This window comes from Apus apus, chromosome 18 (genome assembly GCF_020740795.1).
Source record: "Apus apus isolate bApuApu2 chromosome 18, bApuApu2.pri.cur, whole genome shotgun sequence".
Classification (NCBI taxonomy): domain Eukaryota; kingdom Metazoa; phylum Chordata; class Aves; order Apodiformes; family Apodidae; genus Apus; species Apus apus.
This window is the reverse complement of record NC_067299.1, coordinates 5,606,393-5,624,450: the sequence shown is the minus strand read 5'-3', so window position 1 is coordinate 5,624,450 and position 18,058 is coordinate 5,606,393. Positions and strand designations below refer to the sequence as shown.

The 18,058-nt window shown below is 42.0% G+C and overlaps 1 protein-coding gene across 8 annotated transcripts in view; it reads left to right on the top strand.

Moving 5' to 3' along the window:
• ACACA (acetyl-CoA carboxylase alpha) overlaps nt 1-18,058 on the top strand; it is a 126,676-nt gene that overhangs the window by 46,467 nt on the left and 62,151 nt on the right. For 5 of the 8 annotated variants that reach the window (XM_051635482.1, XM_051635476.1, XM_051635475.1 and 2 more), the window contains 10 exons: nt 3,931-3,954; nt 6,578-6,721; nt 7,348-7,444; nt 8,779-8,886; nt 11,075-11,131; nt 11,437-11,481; nt 14,358-14,399; nt 14,990-15,205; nt 15,724-15,879; nt 17,680-17,883. In XM_051635482.1, the coding sequence (XP_051491442.1) occupies nt 3,931-3,954; nt 6,578-6,721; nt 7,348-7,444; nt 8,779-8,886; nt 11,075-11,131; nt 11,437-11,481; nt 14,358-14,399; nt 14,990-15,205; nt 15,724-15,879; nt 17,680-17,883 (1,093 nt within the window). The remainder of the gene's footprint in view (nt 1-3,930; nt 3,955-6,577; nt 6,722-7,347; nt 7,445-8,778; nt 8,887-11,074; nt 11,132-11,436; nt 11,482-14,357; nt 14,400-14,989; nt 15,206-15,723; nt 15,880-17,679; nt 17,884-18,058) is intronic. The other 3 variants (XM_051635477.1, XM_051635478.1, XM_051635479.1) reach the window with 3 other exon arrangements.

Genomic DNA, 18,058 nt, shown 5'->3' with positions numbered 1-18,058 from the left:
ATGCTGGATATATCTTTATTTTGGGCTATGGCAGTGATATCACAGGGCTCTACTTTCTGAATAGATTAAGCCACAAAGGAAACCGAAATGCAACCCAGACTGTTTTGCTCATTCTGATGCCTTAGCCATGCCTTCCCAATCCTCCCAGGTGCCACCCCTGACTGCCACACTCGGCCTTGAGAGGTCCTGGGAAGTGTAGAGTCAGGATGTACCATTGGGAGGTGGAGGTGAAGGAAGGTTTTAGCACTGCAGATGAAGACTTTAAGTTTTGAGAACTGGCTTAATACCTTTAAAGCAAGTGTTACTTTTGAAACTTGATAAACAAGATGTCTGATACTGGCTAGCCCCAGTCACCTTTGGAGCTGGGAATGCACACAACTTAGCAATCATGGACACAGAGGCAAATAAACGTCTTACTTAGACTCGGCAAGGTTGAATTCATTTTTGGGACTTCATCTTGCTGTCTGTGATACTTCCAAGGGTAGAATTCAAGTCACTAGTTGCTTTGTATTTTCAAGGGTATCAATATAAATGCCTCAACTACCTTGTGCTTGGTTTTGCCCAGTATCTCCTCTTTCTGTTCCTGTGGATATGTGTTTGACCCTACCTGGACTTCGATGTTGCTGATCTCAAGGCTTAAGAGTGATGCATGATCTCTCATTTGCTGTCTCTTCATGTTTCATCATCTATGGAGTATTTTGGCTGTTCTTTTTTTGTCAGCCTCTTCTTTAGCTTACAGGTAGAAACCATTTTGAAGTGTGAAAGCCAAATTAAATATTGCTCTTTCCAAACAGTGCTTTTTGCAGAAGAATAAGAAACCAAAGTTCACAGTTAGAGCAGTGTTTGTAGGTTCCTTCCTACTGTCCTTTTACAATGATATAAGATTTTAATTTCTGACAAAATGGAAGTGTTTTCTGTGGACTAGAATAGTTGCTTAAACAGCCTCTTGCATCTGTCTTTGGATTGCTAGTGTTGAATCAGTGGTGCTGCTTTGGACTCTTAACCATACCTGCCTGGAGACCTGAGTGTATAACTCGTAGCTTATCATTAGGTAGCCTGAGGTCCCCTCCTTGTTGCGGGAGACTGGCTGATATCAGGAGGGAGGAGGGGAAAATGATTCCAGGACACCTGTAAATCCCTGCAGTTTCATGCTGAGGGTTTGATGTTAATTAGACAGCAGGCAGCAGTAATGTGTTGCAGTTCCCTTGGCTTGCCTGTTTCAGAAAGGGCAAAATCTTCCAACAGAGCAAAGAAGGGGCTGTTGAAGGGGCAGCAAACTGAATGGAACGATGATAATTTTATGCAAATTGGACTTCAGTAGCAGATTCAGCTGGGCTGAATCACAGAGGGAGGAGAAGAATAAGGAAAGAAAGAGGGAGAGGAAAAACCCAATCAAAATGTATGGTTTGAGGCATGTTTCACAGCCTTCTGTTTAGATTCTTCTACAGAAATGAAGAAACATAAGAGGAATTCCACTGGTCACAGCCAGTGGAATTGCTCTTTCTCCTGTGGTACTGCTGTTAATAACTACAAGTGGGTTATTCAGCCGACCTCTGCTGATTCCGCTTTGCTGCCTGATTTCAAAAGCTTTGCCCTGCACTGTCACTCAATCATAGCTTGATATAACCAGTGGTGCTTTGCATGCATTGCCATCGTTTTCATAGGGAAGCACTTATGCTTAAAAAAAAAAATAATAAGGGAGGGGCAAGGGAAAACAGATTCAGATTCAACCAGGAGGTGCAGAGGGGAGCTAAGAGGATTTTTGCTATCTGGAGCAGAGGGAGTAATCGTAACAGTAGAGTTTGCATTGGTATGGAGCAGATTCCTAGGGAGATCAGTTTCCCTGGTCAAGAAACCTTTTTAAAAGTTCAAAAGAGCCAGGGAGAAGGGCAGGGGGCTGGTGTGGTGAGAGGGTTTGTGATCCTGTGCTCAGCCCTGTGGAGCTGGCTGTGGAGAGCACTGTGGGTGTGTGCTCCATCGGCTGGGCCTTTATCCACAGCCCTGGTGCTGCCGTTGCCACCAGGCCCAGCAGGCTGCCCTGCAGCAGAAGTTTTTCCAGTCAGAGCTGTGGAGGTGTAGCTTAGGGAGTGAATTGGATTGCCTTTTCACAAGGCTTGGTTGGGCCACAAACATTAAACCTTTACCTCTTAGTGCATTTTAGGGACAAGTGACAATCCAGCTCATGATGCAACAAAGCCCTTCACAGCCACAATGAGCTGGAAATGCAAAGCCAGGCCTATAGTGTGCAGCTTGAGATGATTCCTCCCTTCTTTTCTGACATCTCCAGCCACTGGGTCTTCTGTTTTCCTCATTGTGATTCTTGCCATAGTCTCTTCAGCTCTGTACTATGTGCTGGAGGGCAGTTCCTGGAGCAAAGCAACAGGGTGCTTTTTTTGGGACAGAAAGGAACATTTGTTATGCCTGTTTTTTTCCTGTCTGTTCTCTGAAAGCATTCCAGTGGCCACTACGCAAGTGTACCTGTAGGAACTGCCAGTCCTCTCCAGACTATTTTTTCCAACTGAAGTAGATCACATGCAGCTTTCCCACCATTTGCCAAGCTAAAAAAAAAAAGTCTCAACCCTCTGAGGCCTTGTGGCCCTTTTGGTCCTACCTACAACCTCTGCAGCACAGTGTCTCTCCTCACTGCCTCCCAGTGGATAAATTGTGTTGCTTACCATTGAACAGGTACATCTTTAGGCCATTTTGTGCCATCTTCTGTACAGCTTAAGGAGATCATGGGAACTTAATGTGCCTCTACCAGTAATGCACCAGACCTACGACCTTGTAGTGAATATGGCTCTGCTGTGACAAAACCAGTTTGGGAACAGGACTAGGTGCAGTCAGTATATTTAGCAACGTGACCATGGAAATACATTGGTTGTTAACTATCAAGACTTCATGCCCAGTAAGCTGGGGTCTTGCCTGTGATCAAGATTTTAAGAAAGTCTGTGGTTTGATCTCCTACAGCTTTCTTCAGGGAAGTGGAGGGTGAATGTCCAGTTACATGCTCCTTGAAGCTTTGCTTTCAATGTTTTCATGCTAGCTAGTCCCTTTGCACAAGCCTCCTGTGTGCACTTTTTTTTTTCCCAATTTAATCTTTACTATTTTGTATGTCACATCACAGCAATTTCTACATCTTGCATGGAGCAATACACTACCTTATGCTTTCATGAATGTAGCTAGGAGGGGCTAGACTGTGCTGTTCTTAACCTGGTATGAAAATGTGCCCACCACCACCTTTCTGTGCATCACTAAGCCCTTGTCTGCATGAAAAATGTGAAGAGCTGGACTGATGTTATGAAAGGAACTGTAAAATTTTCTTAAACTTAGCTTGAAGTTCTCCTTGTCCTTTTTGGTATTCAAGGCCTTGAATGCTGAAAATGCAAATATGACATGGTATTTATGTGTGTGTTTGCTTTGTTACTGCATTGTTGTGGGAGCCAGCACGTGGGCTGCAGCTCAGCCAAGAGGTTTGGCAAGGAGAATTTGGTTTGCTTTCCTCAACCTGCTGCAACCTCCTGTGTGATGTGGCCACTTCCAGCATCTGGGCTGTTTGCCTTTCTGTCAGGGAGTGCAAGCCCCCTGCTCTGCTCTTGCTTGTTTATGCAAAGGGCTTGTAGGGGGGTCAATAAGAGATGCTGTAGAAATGCAGAGGACCTTGCAAATACAGTGTGTTTTCCTGGGGGGTGTTATTTGCATGTTTTGCCTGTGGTGTGTGCTCATTCCCATGGCAGCCGTGGCAAGTGAAGTCAGGTGGTGGGTGCCATCTCAGGGTCAATGAAATTGAGTTTTGCCTGATACCCGATGGTTGACAAATTTTGGTTTAGTAAATTGTAAACTTGTAGCTGGTCAGTGTATCAGCTTAATGATAGTTCTTTATTATGGCTTTCACTAACCAATCTGTAACTAACTGTGGTTGTTTGATTACAGAGGGAACATCCCCACGCTAAACAGGTACGGTACTTGTCATCTTTTAAAATTTGAAAAGACAGACTAGAAAGAAGTAGCCTAATACTTAATGTTTTAACATGTTTTGTTTGAATGCCCTTACCTTTACTTGGGAAGCTCTCAAACATAACTCCTTCCCTTTTCCTCTCCCTTTGTCTAAAACATGTTTTCAGCTTTTCTTTGCCCTTTAAAAAACCTTTGCATGCAGCAATTCTTAAAAATGAAATTTGCCAGGTGGCTCAGCTCATCTGCAGTATGGTACACAGTCAACTTTTAGCAGAATGCTGTTTCTAGGGTCTCTTTTTTGGAACTGGATTCCCAGCTGTTGACCCTCTGCTAGGGTGTCAAAATGAAACAGTCAGTTATTCCTTAGCTGATAGCAAACCTGTTTGTTGCTGCTCTGGTTTCTTGCAACTAGTTTAGAATCTGTTGAGGCTGTCTCACCTCCCTCACACCATAGATGAATCTACATCTCAAACAGCTGACAGCATGTTTTGTTGTGTTTTGGGTGCTAATTTTTTCTCCCATGTCTCAGTTGAAAAGTATTTCTTGTTTTAAATAATACATTAAAAATGTCTGCTGTCTTTTTTGTTTAGTTACTGTTCTGTGGTATTTTTTGTATTAGTTGTAAGAAATGTACACCAAGGCATGTCCTGAAAATTTTTTCTCTTTCAAAATATGAATATCTATTATTTATTACTGCTTACAAGCCTATTTAGGAAGAAATAGTCAAAATGGGCTTGAAAGTCTCATGGCTCTTAATCAGAGATAAATTATGGAGACATAGAGTGACTTTAAACATGGAGAGCTATTAATCAAACTGATGCTACTTGAGATGTGTTAACAATATACTTAGGACCATATCACAGTGGTTTTCTCTATGAGGAAAGAAAGAAATCTTAGTGAAGCTGGTAAGTAGCAGTGTCAGAAACCTGCAGATAGGTCCTGGTTGTGTGGGCTGGGCCCTGCTCTGCCCATTGTACCACGGGTGTCTGATCCAGCGTGGCACCTGAGCAGCTCTTTGACTTTACAGGTTGGAAATAAAGCACGTGCTGTGCTGAATCAGTGCCCTGATTTTTTTTTTCCTCCATTGCCTTCTGCCTCCTGTTGTGGCACCAGCTGAGGAGGACAGAAACTTCAGTTTGTTACTGTCTTCCCAAGCCCAGGGGAGAGTGAAGCAAATGCAAGTGCACTCACTGTTCCTGGGACACACAGCACTGCCAGGCACCAGCTCAGCATTCCTGTCTCCTCAGAGCAAGCTTGAAGGGCTCACCATGGTGCAGGGAGATTTGGAAGTAGGTCCTTCAGTGAATGAAGATGACTCTGTAGCACAGTTCAGGAATTGTAAATGATTGCAGAGAAGACAAAGCCCAACTCTAGTAGCTAAGGAAAGGATGTCTAGCTAGTTTCATACTTTTTGTTCACTGTGTGAGAAACTTCTGCTAGTCCTCACCATAACATTGTGGGTCTTTAAAAAAAATTATAATAACCCAACTCCCCAAAACCACAAGCTATGTCACAGCTGGTGTGTACTGCCATAGCAGTTGAACTGTGTGAGAACTCAGTAATACTTTAATATATTCAGGATGTTGCCCTATGCCAGGAAGGAATGCTGACCTTTAGTGCAGGGTGCTCCTGCTTTAACCACAAGTGTCTTTCTTAGTGCCTTCCTCTGATTTTGTGTGGATCTGTTCCAGCCCTCCTCACTTGAATAAGGACTTGGTCCTGTGTGGGTGATGTGTGTACTGGAGTGTAGCTCAGTGCTTGAACAGCAGACACCAGGCATTAGCATGGCAGTAGTAAGTGTCTGGAGCTCTGCCTTCTGTGCTCCTTAAGATAGATGCATTCTGTGGCCAACTGCTTGGATTTAGCAGCTGCCACCTTTTAGTGATAAAAACTAAGCAAAATCAATGAGTAGGGGGAGTTGCAATGTTTTTAAAGTATGGATTAAATTAGATGGAGGAGCACATTAATTTGGTCAGCAGTAAAAGTGGAAGGCACTGTAGGAAGACTTTATTTAGGGTAGGAATAGTGGGCTAAGACTAGAAAACCCCACTTCCAATGTAGGATTTCAGAGAGGTCACTGTACCACACTGCATTTGAGGAGCATAAATTATAGTAGGACCAGAAAAATTGTGGAAGCAGTAAGAAAATATCGCTTGGTTCAAATCAACTTGATTTGTAAAAATTTACTAAATCCTTCAAGTGTCAAAACTTAGAATTATTGCTGTTTATCCTAGCATTCCACCTGTAAAGAAAAACATATGTACAGGAAGAAAGATACATTCCTTTGCATAGTCATAATTCATCTGTCATTTCAAGAAAGTCCTTAGGAAATACTTGTTTAAGAGGGTTATAACATTATTTTGTAACTGTTCCTCCTATACATTGGGACAAGGTCCAGGTAAGGGCATTGATGGCACCAGAGGCTGCCAGCATTGCAGGGACTTTGGAGGAGACAGCACAGCAGGTCTCTGCTGAAGAATCTACCAACTGATGTAACAGTTAAGTTGCATAAACAGCCACTCTTCAAGTGGTCAGAGCACACCTACCTGCACAGATCTTTTTCCAGTGGTAATCTTATCTTCCTTGTCCCTACTGACTGTGATCTTGTTGAATTGCTGTTTAGAATGTCCTTCTCTTCCAACCTCAATCACTATGGGATGGTCCATGTAGCTAGTGTGAGTGATGTACTGCTGGACAATTCCTTCACTCCCCCGTGCCAGCGGATGGGCGGGATGGTCTCCTTCCGCACCTTTGAAGATTTTGTCAGGTATGTGGGAAAGGGGGATGTTTTTTTTGTGTGTGTGTTGCTAGCTTCCTAGGTGGGCCCAAATGGAACTGGACAAAATCTTTGCCTTGTCTAGAGTCAAGTTTAAACTGGTTCTGAACTTGTTTGCTAAGTTCCTGGAGTTTCAGGTGGAAGTTGGTTTAGAACCCCTTGTCTGTGTCCTTGAGGTAGCTGAAAGTTTCAGACTGCTGTGAGAGCAGTTTGCAGGTAGAAGGATCAGCATCTTGGATTTCTGCCGATTGGAGATCGTTTGCAAATGTGCTGATTTCTTCTGACACTCTAGTTCATGCCTATCTATGTGGGAGGATGTGTTCTTTACGCTTTCAACCTTCTAGGCATAGGCAGAAAATCTCAGCAGAGCCCAGAGCAGTCTTGAGGGTGGCAACCATAAGATCTCTGACAAATTTTAGAAGATCCAGGCCCTGCTTTGATTTGAGGGGTGGTGAGGTGTTGCCCCCTCATCTTTTGAGTTTCAGTGCTGCAGAGTGAAGGAGTCCTTTTCTCTCCCTTCCCTCCTTAGTACCATGATTTGTGGATTTCAGTGCTGTATGCTTCCAGTGTGCTAGCAGCAGTGTGTTGATGACTAATATTACTCTGGTGTATTTCAGAATCTTTGATGAAGTGATGGGTTGCTTCTGTGACTCTCCCCCCCAGAGCCCAACCTTCCCTGAAGCTGGCCATGCTTCCTTGTATGATGAAGACAAGGTACAGTGGCTTTTCTCTTGAGATTGCTCTCAGGTTGTAAATAGAAGGCATGCAGAATGCTGCAGTGACTGCAGGCTAGATACTTTTCACTAGTTTGAGCGCTGGAAGCAGGAGTTAAAAGCTTTTTGTATTTTATGGATGTGATTTGTTTACTTGTTCCACAGCAGATGATTCAAAGTAGGTGGCCATTTTCTAATTCAGTTCTAAAACTGTGGCTAAGTCTCTTACTCTCCATATAAATTTAGTTTGTACCTTTTAACATCAGCAGAATTACTGGATCCACAGTGTAACTAGGAGTTTAGGCCCATTATTAGGTTTCCAGACCTTCTCTGTACATTGGAGTATTGGAACTGCTTTTCAACTGCCTTTAGCTTAAGTCTGACTTGCCACATTTTCTGTCTTGCACCCTTCCTAGTCACATTGCATCCTGATTCTTCCCTCTGTCCTGCCCCTTAGAACTATTTTTAGGAGGAAAAGATGAAAGGAACCCCTCAACTTTTGCATTGGTGTGGAGAGCAGGTGCAGGGGAAGCAGATGGTTTATATCCTTAGTGACAGAAGACCTGTTGCCCTTTGAGACACAGGTTGCTGCTCCACTGCTCTGTCTTGACCCCAGCAGTAGGAAGGTCTTTTGGAATACAGGTTGTGTCCAGAATAGGGCTTGGTTTTAAACTGATCCGTCAATCTTGATGTCTGTGAGTATTGTAGCTGTGTTCCAGAAAATTACTGTCAACCTTAATGTCCTAAGATCTCTCTCTTTACCACCCCTTCACATAATCAAGGATGAATTCCTGTGCATACTCAGTTTTTCACAGTTAACCACAGACTCTTAAATACTTAATTTGTCTTTTCTCAGAGCTCTAATTTGATTTATGCCTAAACATTTATTTCCTGTTGTTGTAGATAGGAACAATATCTACTCATTGTTTTGCTCCTATACTTTGATTTTACTTAATTTCATTACTTTTCCTGATGCCAAAGTCCTCTATTGCATCTTGTAAAGAGAGGTCCTGGCCCTGCATTCTTTCTGCATCCACACGAAGCACACTTGAGTTAACCAAGTCAGGTGTGACTGTGTCAGAATTGGATTCTTCAAATGAAGGTCCTGTTTGCTATTTGTGGACATGAACTCTTATTTCTATGAAATTACAAATTCATGAGGCTGCTTGGTCAAGGATTTTCCTCCTAGTTTTCCCTGGTTTACACATGCTCTGCTGAGGTTATTTTTTTCCAAGGGCATCTGTGTGTTAGAGGTATATTTGGGGAGCCTCTTTTGAGAATTCCCAGATATTAGGTTAACAATTTATTTATGGAGGATGTTTTCTTAACTTGCAGGCTGCCCGTGAGGAGCCCATCCACATTCTTAATGTTGCTATTAAAACTGACAGTGATGTTGATGATGATGGGCTGGCAGCCATGTTCAGGGAGTTCACACAAAGCAAGGTAAGTTGCCTTGATTCTCTCTCTAGAACTGAGTGATTGTTCAGGATGGTTCTGTCTGCTTTGGGAAAAGTCAGTATGTTCCTCATAGATTTTTTGGTTTGTTTTCAAAACAAATACATGCAACAGTTGCATCCTTAATTTATCCCATCTAAAACCTTAATACTTCTTTGACTGGATCTAGCTGCACCTTTCTGAAGCCTCCAGGTCCTTGTTTCTCTTTGCTGATCTCATTCTGATCCATCAGGTTGGGATTTCTTCTCTTTAACTTTTGATAGGGTAGAAAACCTTTAAGTTTTTGAACACATCAGATCAATCTTCAGTATCTGTCTCCAGATGCTCTGAAAAATGTGCTGTATCCCTCTCCATGGTGGTAAAGTTGTTAGACAACTAGGAGAGGCATGGAAAGTGACATTAAAATGGTCTGTATCTTCTGTATCATGATTGTCTGAATGCGATTAAAATTTGTTCTCCTTGTTATGAGTGTGCTGGAGCATCCACCTAGTGTGATATTTCTGGCACAAGGTGGAATTGGTTCAGTATGTTCTGTTGGTCCTTCATAAGGGTGGGATACACTTTAGACTTACTCAGTGTGAGTGCACTGGTCAGCTGGGAGACACCATGTGTTGGGGGTGGCTTTGTGTCCAACCTGGTGCCTGCCTGCACTTCCTTTTCTGGTTGGTGTGAAGATTGCCTCAACTTGTGGGTGTGAAGAGCCCATCAGGCACTGGGGCTCTGCTGCATCTGTGGTACCTGCAGTGACCTGAGCTAGTCACTTCTTTGTTTACCAGTGTGTGAGGTGGCAATACATGCTGAAAAAATGAGGGCTTCCAAAATGGGGCTGGTATCCATGTGACTGCAGCAGCTTCCTGTCTCTTTGAGCAAAGGAAAGGATCAAATATAAAAATTAAAACTAGTTTTGCTTTTCATCTGCTTGATCATGCTCCAGGCATTTTATGGGAGGGGATAAAAGGAAAGAAAGAAAAAAATTCCAAAACACATTAAACTATCAAATAGGTTGATCCAAATTGTCCAAATAATCTTCTAGTCCCAGCATGTTGTGTGTGGGTTTTTTAATAGAAATTAGGATCATATACTTGTAAATGACTTGTGGAGGAGATTGAGGCAGTCAGTGTAAATGGAGTTTCTCCAGGTGCTGATGGCTAATCGCTCTGTAATAGCTGTGGACTTGCTGTGAGACCCACATTATTACCATGTAATCAGAATCCTGTTGCTATGCTGTTATTGTCTGCCACTTGTGGAATTTTAAAAGCAATAACAATTTTTGCTTTTTAAATCATGGCATTATTAAAGTTATTTTCTTCCTCTTGCCACGAATATAGTCACTGATGCTCATTTTCAAAGGGCTTAACCTTAGTAAAACATTTCAGTCTGTGCTGAAAGGGATTGTTTTGTCCCTGTTGTAGTTGAGTTCTTGGTTTGTTTTTTTTTTCCTTTGTCTTGTTTCCTTTGCTTTTAAATTGGAAAAAAAGGAAGAAATGAGAAAGTTTTAAAAAGAGGAGCAGAATTCTGACATCTTGACAGTTTAAAAGATCAGTGGTTTGGCAAGTACTGATGGCAGCAGTCCCCTGAAATGTGGCTTAGTGCAGTTTGATAAAGAAGCTACTGGAGTGGATATTCTCTAATCTATTTGAAAAAACTAAGTATCACCCATCGTTTCTCACCTTTGCAATATTGATACATCTGCCCTTGGGTCCTGCTGGTCTATGTGTTTATTGTGGCCAAATGAAGTGTGAGCTACATGTTTCTTGGCTTAGTTTCTTTAAAACTCATTTTCCATCGTTTTCCGTGGCCTTACCATGTTTACGCTGTGTTCCCTTCAGAAAGCAACCTTTGCAAAACAGACCAACTTGCTTTGCAGAAATGAACAAGAATATTTCCTGCAAGACTTGTAAAAGACTCTTCTGCTTTCCTTGTTCACAAGGCTCAGCTGGAATACTCTGTTCTTGGGATTTGGTTACTAATGTCTTCAGATTTAATGTATTTGCATGTGTGCTCTAAGTTGATCATCAGATGAGGAATTTTAGCTGTGTAGTGGACTAGGAACTTCCAACAGAGCTGCAGAAGGATCTGTAGAGCTTTTCAGTTCATAGAAGACAGTTCCCTGGCTTTGTTGTGTTCTTGTTCTGTTAATTCAGTCACCTGATTTCATCCTTGCCTCTTTTTACAGAAATCAGTCCTGATTGAGCATGGGATTCGGAGGCTGACTTTCCTTGTAGCACAAAAGGTATTTTGATCTCTCTCATGCTCTTCAGAACTCTTGGATTTCTAGCTCACAGTAGCATTCACAATGTGTTTTTTCTAAATTAAATGCTGTATTAACTATATTTAGTTTTCTCTTCGCTGTTTTTAATCTCTAAAATTGGAGATGGTTTTGATGAATTTGCTTAAGAAAATTAATTTACAATTGTAAAAAATCTTGGCACCTCTTGTATTCTTGAATTAATTAATTTTTGATTTTCATCCTAATTGGTAGCTTTCTTCTGCTGTTTTTTTTCTTGTCTTCCTGTGTTCCTATGTTTCGTTTGTAAGGACTTCAGGAAACAGGTCAACTATGAGGTGGATCAGAGATTCCATGTAAGTAAAAAGGGCCTAGAACATGGTGGTATTCTTGACCTGAGGCCAGGAGGTCACAGAAGTGACTCTGGGCTTCTCATTTGGTTCTTAGTCAGGCCATTTAATGCCAACATTGGTGTCAGAGTTGAGTGAAGGATTTAAACAAAGGTCTAACTTCAAGAACAGGAGTGACCTTTTGCATTCGGGGGGGCCATTCACATGCTGAAGTCACTCTCCTGACCTGGCTGAGCTCATGGCTGCCACATCAATACAGATCTTGTTTCAATATTGTTTGGTGTTCCAAAATCTAATGATACAATTAAGTTTTTTGTATTTCTTGTGTTGTATGGTGATTTCTTTAGGTTTTTCACTGATTTTAAAGTAACTTAGAAGAGTAATTGAAGTGACTTGCTAAATTTTGCACAATGACTTAGTGATGTGGAAAACGTTTGATGCTCTTACTGCTAAGGATTACTATTTTTCCCAGGGCTTGGACATCAGCAAGGGCCAGGATAGCCCTGTTTTCAAGGTATTAAGGTATTTCAAGTATTTCAGGGTGGCAATGTAAGGCACAAACCAGATTTTTATCCCTTGTGTATCTACAACTCTGGAAGTTATTAGGGGTCTTGAAAGTGCAGGAAATTCATCCTGTGCTCAACACAGCTTGTTTAGCAAGCAAAAGGAAAAGGAAAGGAAGGAAAGGAAAAGAAAGGAAAGGAGAGAGAGGAAAAAGAAAGGAAAATTAATTTACAAATCAGCAAAAAGTTATAACTGAATACATGTGGGTATCACCACGTGGGAGTCACTGCCCACAACACAAATACAGACATGTATCCATCAACAGCTCAGGTAGGAAAATTGACTCATTAGAGAGGTGTTTGGACCTTGAGCAAGACAGTCCAGGCTTTAGATTGTTTAAAAAAGCAAGTTTAAGAGAACTGAATTGATACTTGGTGAACAAAATACAGGAGTGTATGAATAAGCACTGTAGCATGTGTCAGTGGTCAGAAAAGAGACATAAAGAATAAAAGGAATCATCACAAAAAGTTTGCCCTAAGCTGCCATTTGGAGCAATGGACTGTTAGGATGCTCCTGGTTCCTGAGCCAGAGGAGGCAGCATGGTGTGTCATCTGTTTGCAAAGTTTGTAGAGTACCTCTGGGATCGTCTGTGAGTGTCAGTGTTTATTACTATCTCTTATTCTGTTTATTACTGGACCAACTATTAACTTAGCCAGGGCTTGGGCTTGGGTTTGTTTTTGTTTTAATTACAGTCTATATAATTAGTTCCCAGCATGTTGAGGTAATAGAGAGTTGCTCCAGCAAGCTTCCAATTTCCTCATCTCATTAGGTTTTTAACGTGATTATTAGTATAATAATCAACTATGATGATTTCTGTTGTAGCTTTTCACATTCTGCAGTTTGCAGGGTGTCTTGATTGGCTAATTTAGGCAAATTATTTTGATTGTCTTGATGATGGTTGGTTGATTAGAACACAGCAGGGGTATAATTCTTTTGCCTAGGAAATGGAGCACTCTTTTGGATTTTGGTACCAGAGCACTGAGAATTTTTGTGTGTGTGCACATCTAATTATTATATTTGCCCACAATGCTACTCAAATGCCTTGGAAACAATTACATTAGTGATAGAATGAGCATGGATGATGAGGAGAAATTGGCAGCGTGCAGAGGAGGGACAGGTAGGAGGGATTTGGAAGTGAGGAAACATGGAAGTGGTTGTTTTCTTAGAGTACAGTTGATGCTCATAGGCTCACCTGATACACCCATTGCCTGAATATTCAGGCAGGATTTCCTGTACCATTGGTTACTCCAGGCAAACATAAGTTATTTTGCTCAACTGAGAGTCATCAGGTGAAGTTCTGGGGACTGTTTTTTATAGGAGGTAAGGAAAATGACCAGCCAGAAGATTACTTCTAGCCTTAAAAGCTGTGTTGCTCAGTGGAGCCTTATGCTCTGTCACCATGCACTGGTGTGCTGGATCAAGCTAGGGTTGCACTTCCTTATTGATAGTGATCCAGAAGTTCAGTGAGTCCAGGTCAGATGCCTTCTTTTTTTTCTTAGTAAGACAGCCCTGGCAAGTTGTGTTTGCTCTCTCAGGTCACCTTTAGCATAAAGGCTGGTATTCTCATGGTGGTGCAAAGCATTCACCAAAGTTCCTCTGCCCAGTAAAAGTGTGATTCCACAGAAGTGGGTGGCTTTGCTCAAATGGAACTGGAGGGGTAGGTAGAAGGATGGGTTCAGTCTTTTTCTATTCTAAGACGTGCAGTGCACCCCGAAAATGTAAATCCCATGTCATTTGTAGGGTTTTATCTATAACAGAGAAACCTAATAATATTTGGGAGACTTTTGTAGAGAACTATTTAAGGATAGTAAGGATATTGAAGGATATGTAAGGATAAAGTTAATTGATTACAATTCATTGTTTTCCTTGGGAAAAGAGTATTTCTAGCAGTAATAGTATGAAGAGAGCTATTGAATAGAGACCATTGTTTTGTGTGCATCTGCTTGCATAATGGAGTGTTAATATCCTTGTATGGCTCCCAAACATTTCCACAGTAATCATAATAATTCTAGAACTAGAAGAAGTTTCCCTCTTCTGTCTGGACAGTTCCATGTTATTGTCTGTTAATAATTGATGACAATAAAAAAAAGCCAATCAAGTAGCATCTGTTGCATTAGCAGACAGGTTTAAATGACCTCTGCTGCCTTCTTTAGAGGAACTTGATTTTTTATTATCCTTTGTGATGTTGACAAACTAGCTTGTACCAACTTCTGTCATCTCTGCTGTGGTGCTACCCCAGGTCTCGCCTGTGAGCACTCTGCGTAGATCAGATGTCTTATTTTTGAAGGGCTAACAGCATTGCTTTTATTTTCAAACAGAGGGAGTTTCCAAAGTTCTTCACATTCCGTGCCCGGGATAAGGTAAGTTGTATATTTTAAATATTTTTCTGTTAAGTGTTGCCTTTATCCTTCTTTCACGTAGCTGTTCCTTGCCAGTCCAAGAGGATGGGAGGTACTTCAGGCCAGCTTCACATGGTGTTTTCTGTTCCCTCACTAGGCCAGTCTGCACACACAGAAATTTGTCAGTCACAATGATGAGTCTTTGATACTTGGGGATGATGCATTTGGAAGCCTGACCTGAAGCTCCTGTTCATGTAGATTTTAGTCACAGTGTAAGAAAGGAGCTCTAGAAGCAGTAAAATGATCCAGTATCAGACTTTCTGGCTTCAGTGAGAAAGAGGGTTTTGGGATGAGTGAGCTTGAGATCTTGCTGTCTTGCAGCTTGTTTTCTACTTTCAGTATTTCAACAATTTCAATGCAGCTCTTAGTGCTGATGACTCTGCATGAGACAGGAAAACCTGGGCTGGATTAATTTGAATTTTTAGTTTTAAAATTACATACGAAATTTCATAAGGCGTGTTGTCTAGTTCTCCCCATCTTCAGTTTCGGCTTCTTAACCCTCCCTCCTCTTTTACACCCTTTTCTACCTGTATGTTGCTGGGTGCCTCCAGTTTGAGGAAGACAGGATTTACCGTCACCTGGAGCCAGCTCTGGCTTTCCAGCTGGAGTTGAACCGAATGCGCAACTTCGATCTGACTGCCATTCCGTGTGCCAACCACAAAATGCATCTCTACCTGGGAGCTGCTAAAGTTGAAGTGGGAACAGAAGTGACAGACTACAGGTTCTTCGTGAGGGCTATCATAAGGCATTCAGACCTGGTTACCAAGGTGAGTTTGGTCACCTGTGCAAGGTGTCTCTTCTTCAAGTGTGTGAAACACTGCAAGTCGTTCTAAGAACGTGCGGACGTGTTGGCTGTGTGGAGCACTGTGGAGATGTGCCTGCTCTTGCTGCTGTTGGCTCTGCAGAAGCATGTCTCCAAAGCCCTATTCTTCATATGCTTCAAGGAGATTTTTCTGTGGCCCGAGTGGATAGTCAGAAATCTTTGCATTTTGAGGCAACACTTGTTTCTCTCTGTTTCTCCTGCACTACTGCAGTGGTGGTTTGCCCTGTCTGGTTTTGCATTTGTGCTGACCTAAACGAGGGCACAAGTCAGCTGGGTGTGTGAATCCAGGCAGTGGGAATATTGGCTCTGTGATTGTGATGGATCTGTTTGAGGGTTGCACATCTCCTGAAACTAATGTAACCTATTTTCTCAGTCAGGTCCTTATGCAGTTTTTCAAACACTGTATTCTTGGGCTGTGATTTTTGAGTAGAGAGTAAATTATATGTTGACAATATCTGGCAGGAAGCCTCCTTTGAGTATCTGCAAAATGAGGGAGAGCGATTGCTTTTGGAAGCCATGGATGAGTTGGAGGTGGCGTTTAATAATACCAACGTGCGCACCGACTGCAATCACATCTTCTTAAATTTCGTGCCTACTGTCATCATGGACCCATCTAAGGTATGATCTTTTTCCTAGCTCTGAGCTGTTTGTTTTTTGTGGGCTTGACCCACCAGAGTTAGATGGTCTTTTCTTGCCTTTTTATGCTATGGAGCTGCACCTGGTCATTGATTACACTTTAATACCGTTTGGTGAATGAGAGACAGTTTCTACCAGCAATTTTATAACAGAAAGCTCAAGAAATTGGGGACCATTATTAGAAGTGGTAACACAAGGGTCAGCTGAGTTATCCTACAAATACTGGGGTTTTGCTTTTCAGTAAAGAAAGTGGAATCACATAACTAATGGATGTCTAACTGAAGATTGCTTGTTGAGCTGGTAGAGCAACTTATCTTCAAAAGCCAAGAGAATATATTTTAGATAGTTAATGCAAGCAAGTGGTTTGTTTCACATTAGGAACCTGTTTGGCAGTGAGAAAGGAAGAAAGCTTTGTTTATTATTCCAGTCTATGAAGACTTCAGAGCTAGCAGAGCTCACATTTTTAGTGGAGTAACAGAGTCCTTCAGGCTGTGCAGCTCACTTCTTCTCTGTAAGCTAAGGAAGTTTATTAAAAACAGGTTTTGTGTTTGTAACTAAACTTATTTTTTCATTGTGTGTTTGACATAAACAATTGTAATAAGGAAATAGCTTTAAATGCTCTTCTCTTTGTTACAAAAGTGCAGATTCTATCCAAATAAAATGTGAGATAAATAATCAACTTGAAAAGAATTTGTAAGTTCAGCTACAAAAAGAAGTACCTAATTTTCATTCTCTGATACAAAACCACAGAGATCAACATTATAAATAAATGAACATTAAGCTTTGTAGATGCATAGATGAAAGTGTTTAGGCATAAAGCATGTTTCTGGTTAGCAGAACCAGCACAAAGAAAGTCCCAAATAAACTGTAAAGGCTGCATTTAGTTGGAAATCAACATTCTGTTCATGGTTACTGAAAGATGAGAGCTGACCTTTCCTTACGAGAATAACTGAAAGTTTAAGAAGATGAATTGGTTATCAAAATAAGTATCTCTTGCTTGCTGACTTTTAAATCATGATTAAGAACTGGTGGCTTAAATCACTTTTGAATAAATCCTCTCCTGGCACATCTAAAATCTTTAGTTCCCAGGAAGTTCAGAAGAAGCTGAGATATTCAGCCGCTGGAAGTTGGGCTGCCCTCAGATGTGTATTGTGAATTTTCCCTGAGCTGCTGTGGAAAAGAGACATTTTATTTTTTAAAAGAATGTTTAAAACAACCTATAAATTGCCTTCTTTTAATATGCGCTATTTGCCAATAGTAGTATATTATAAAGTGTAATAGAACAGCAGAGGCCGAGCTCCAAGTAGTAATTGCTTTGTTGATTTAAAGCACCATACCTCATGTGTGGTGAAACATGATTATTGTGCATATAAGTGCTATAAAACTGTTTGTCAAGGGTTTCACTTTCCTGCATTTTGTAGCTCTTAGCTGTGAGCTGCGCGTGCAGGAGGGGTGGCAGATGGAGGGGAGGCAGTGGGCACCCTGTGCTTGGCTGGGCTGTGAAGTGCCATGGGGGAAAAGGGAATCCTTGTCCCTCTCCCTCAGCAGTGCCCAGGTTGAGTTCAGTTCCTGCCTGTCCCAACGCTCTTTAGGAGGAGAAAGATGGACCATCAAGGTCCTGTGACAGCACTGAGGATGTGCTGCTACTTGGTGCTTCCCTCCCTTTTCCTCTGGGATGACATGCTGGGGTACCCCTTTGAGCAGGACCTTGCAGGGTGGAGAGGTGACAAAGTGGGGGTTGTGCCCAGAAAGGTGAGGGGAATTCTTCTTCTGTGTTTGCAGATCGAGGAGTCGGTGCGGAGCATGGTGATGCGCTACGGGAGCCGCCTGTGGAAGCTCCGCGTCCTCCAAGCCGAGCTGAAGATCAACATCCGCCTGACTCCGACTGGGAAGGCAATTCCCATCCGTCTCTTCTTGACCAACGAGTCAGGCTACTACTTGGACATCAGCTTGTACAAAGAAGTGACAGACTCCAGGACAGGGCAGGTATGGCTCCTTATGGCTCCACAGTTAGATGAGGAAGTTACTTGGGGGACACACTTTACACCTGATGAAGCTCCTGGGTGGTTTGGGGTGTTCTCAGGTAACATAAAATTGCTGTTCGACTTTGCCAGAGGAAGGAGGATGCACAGATCATCTTGCAATAGGCACCTGGGTGTGC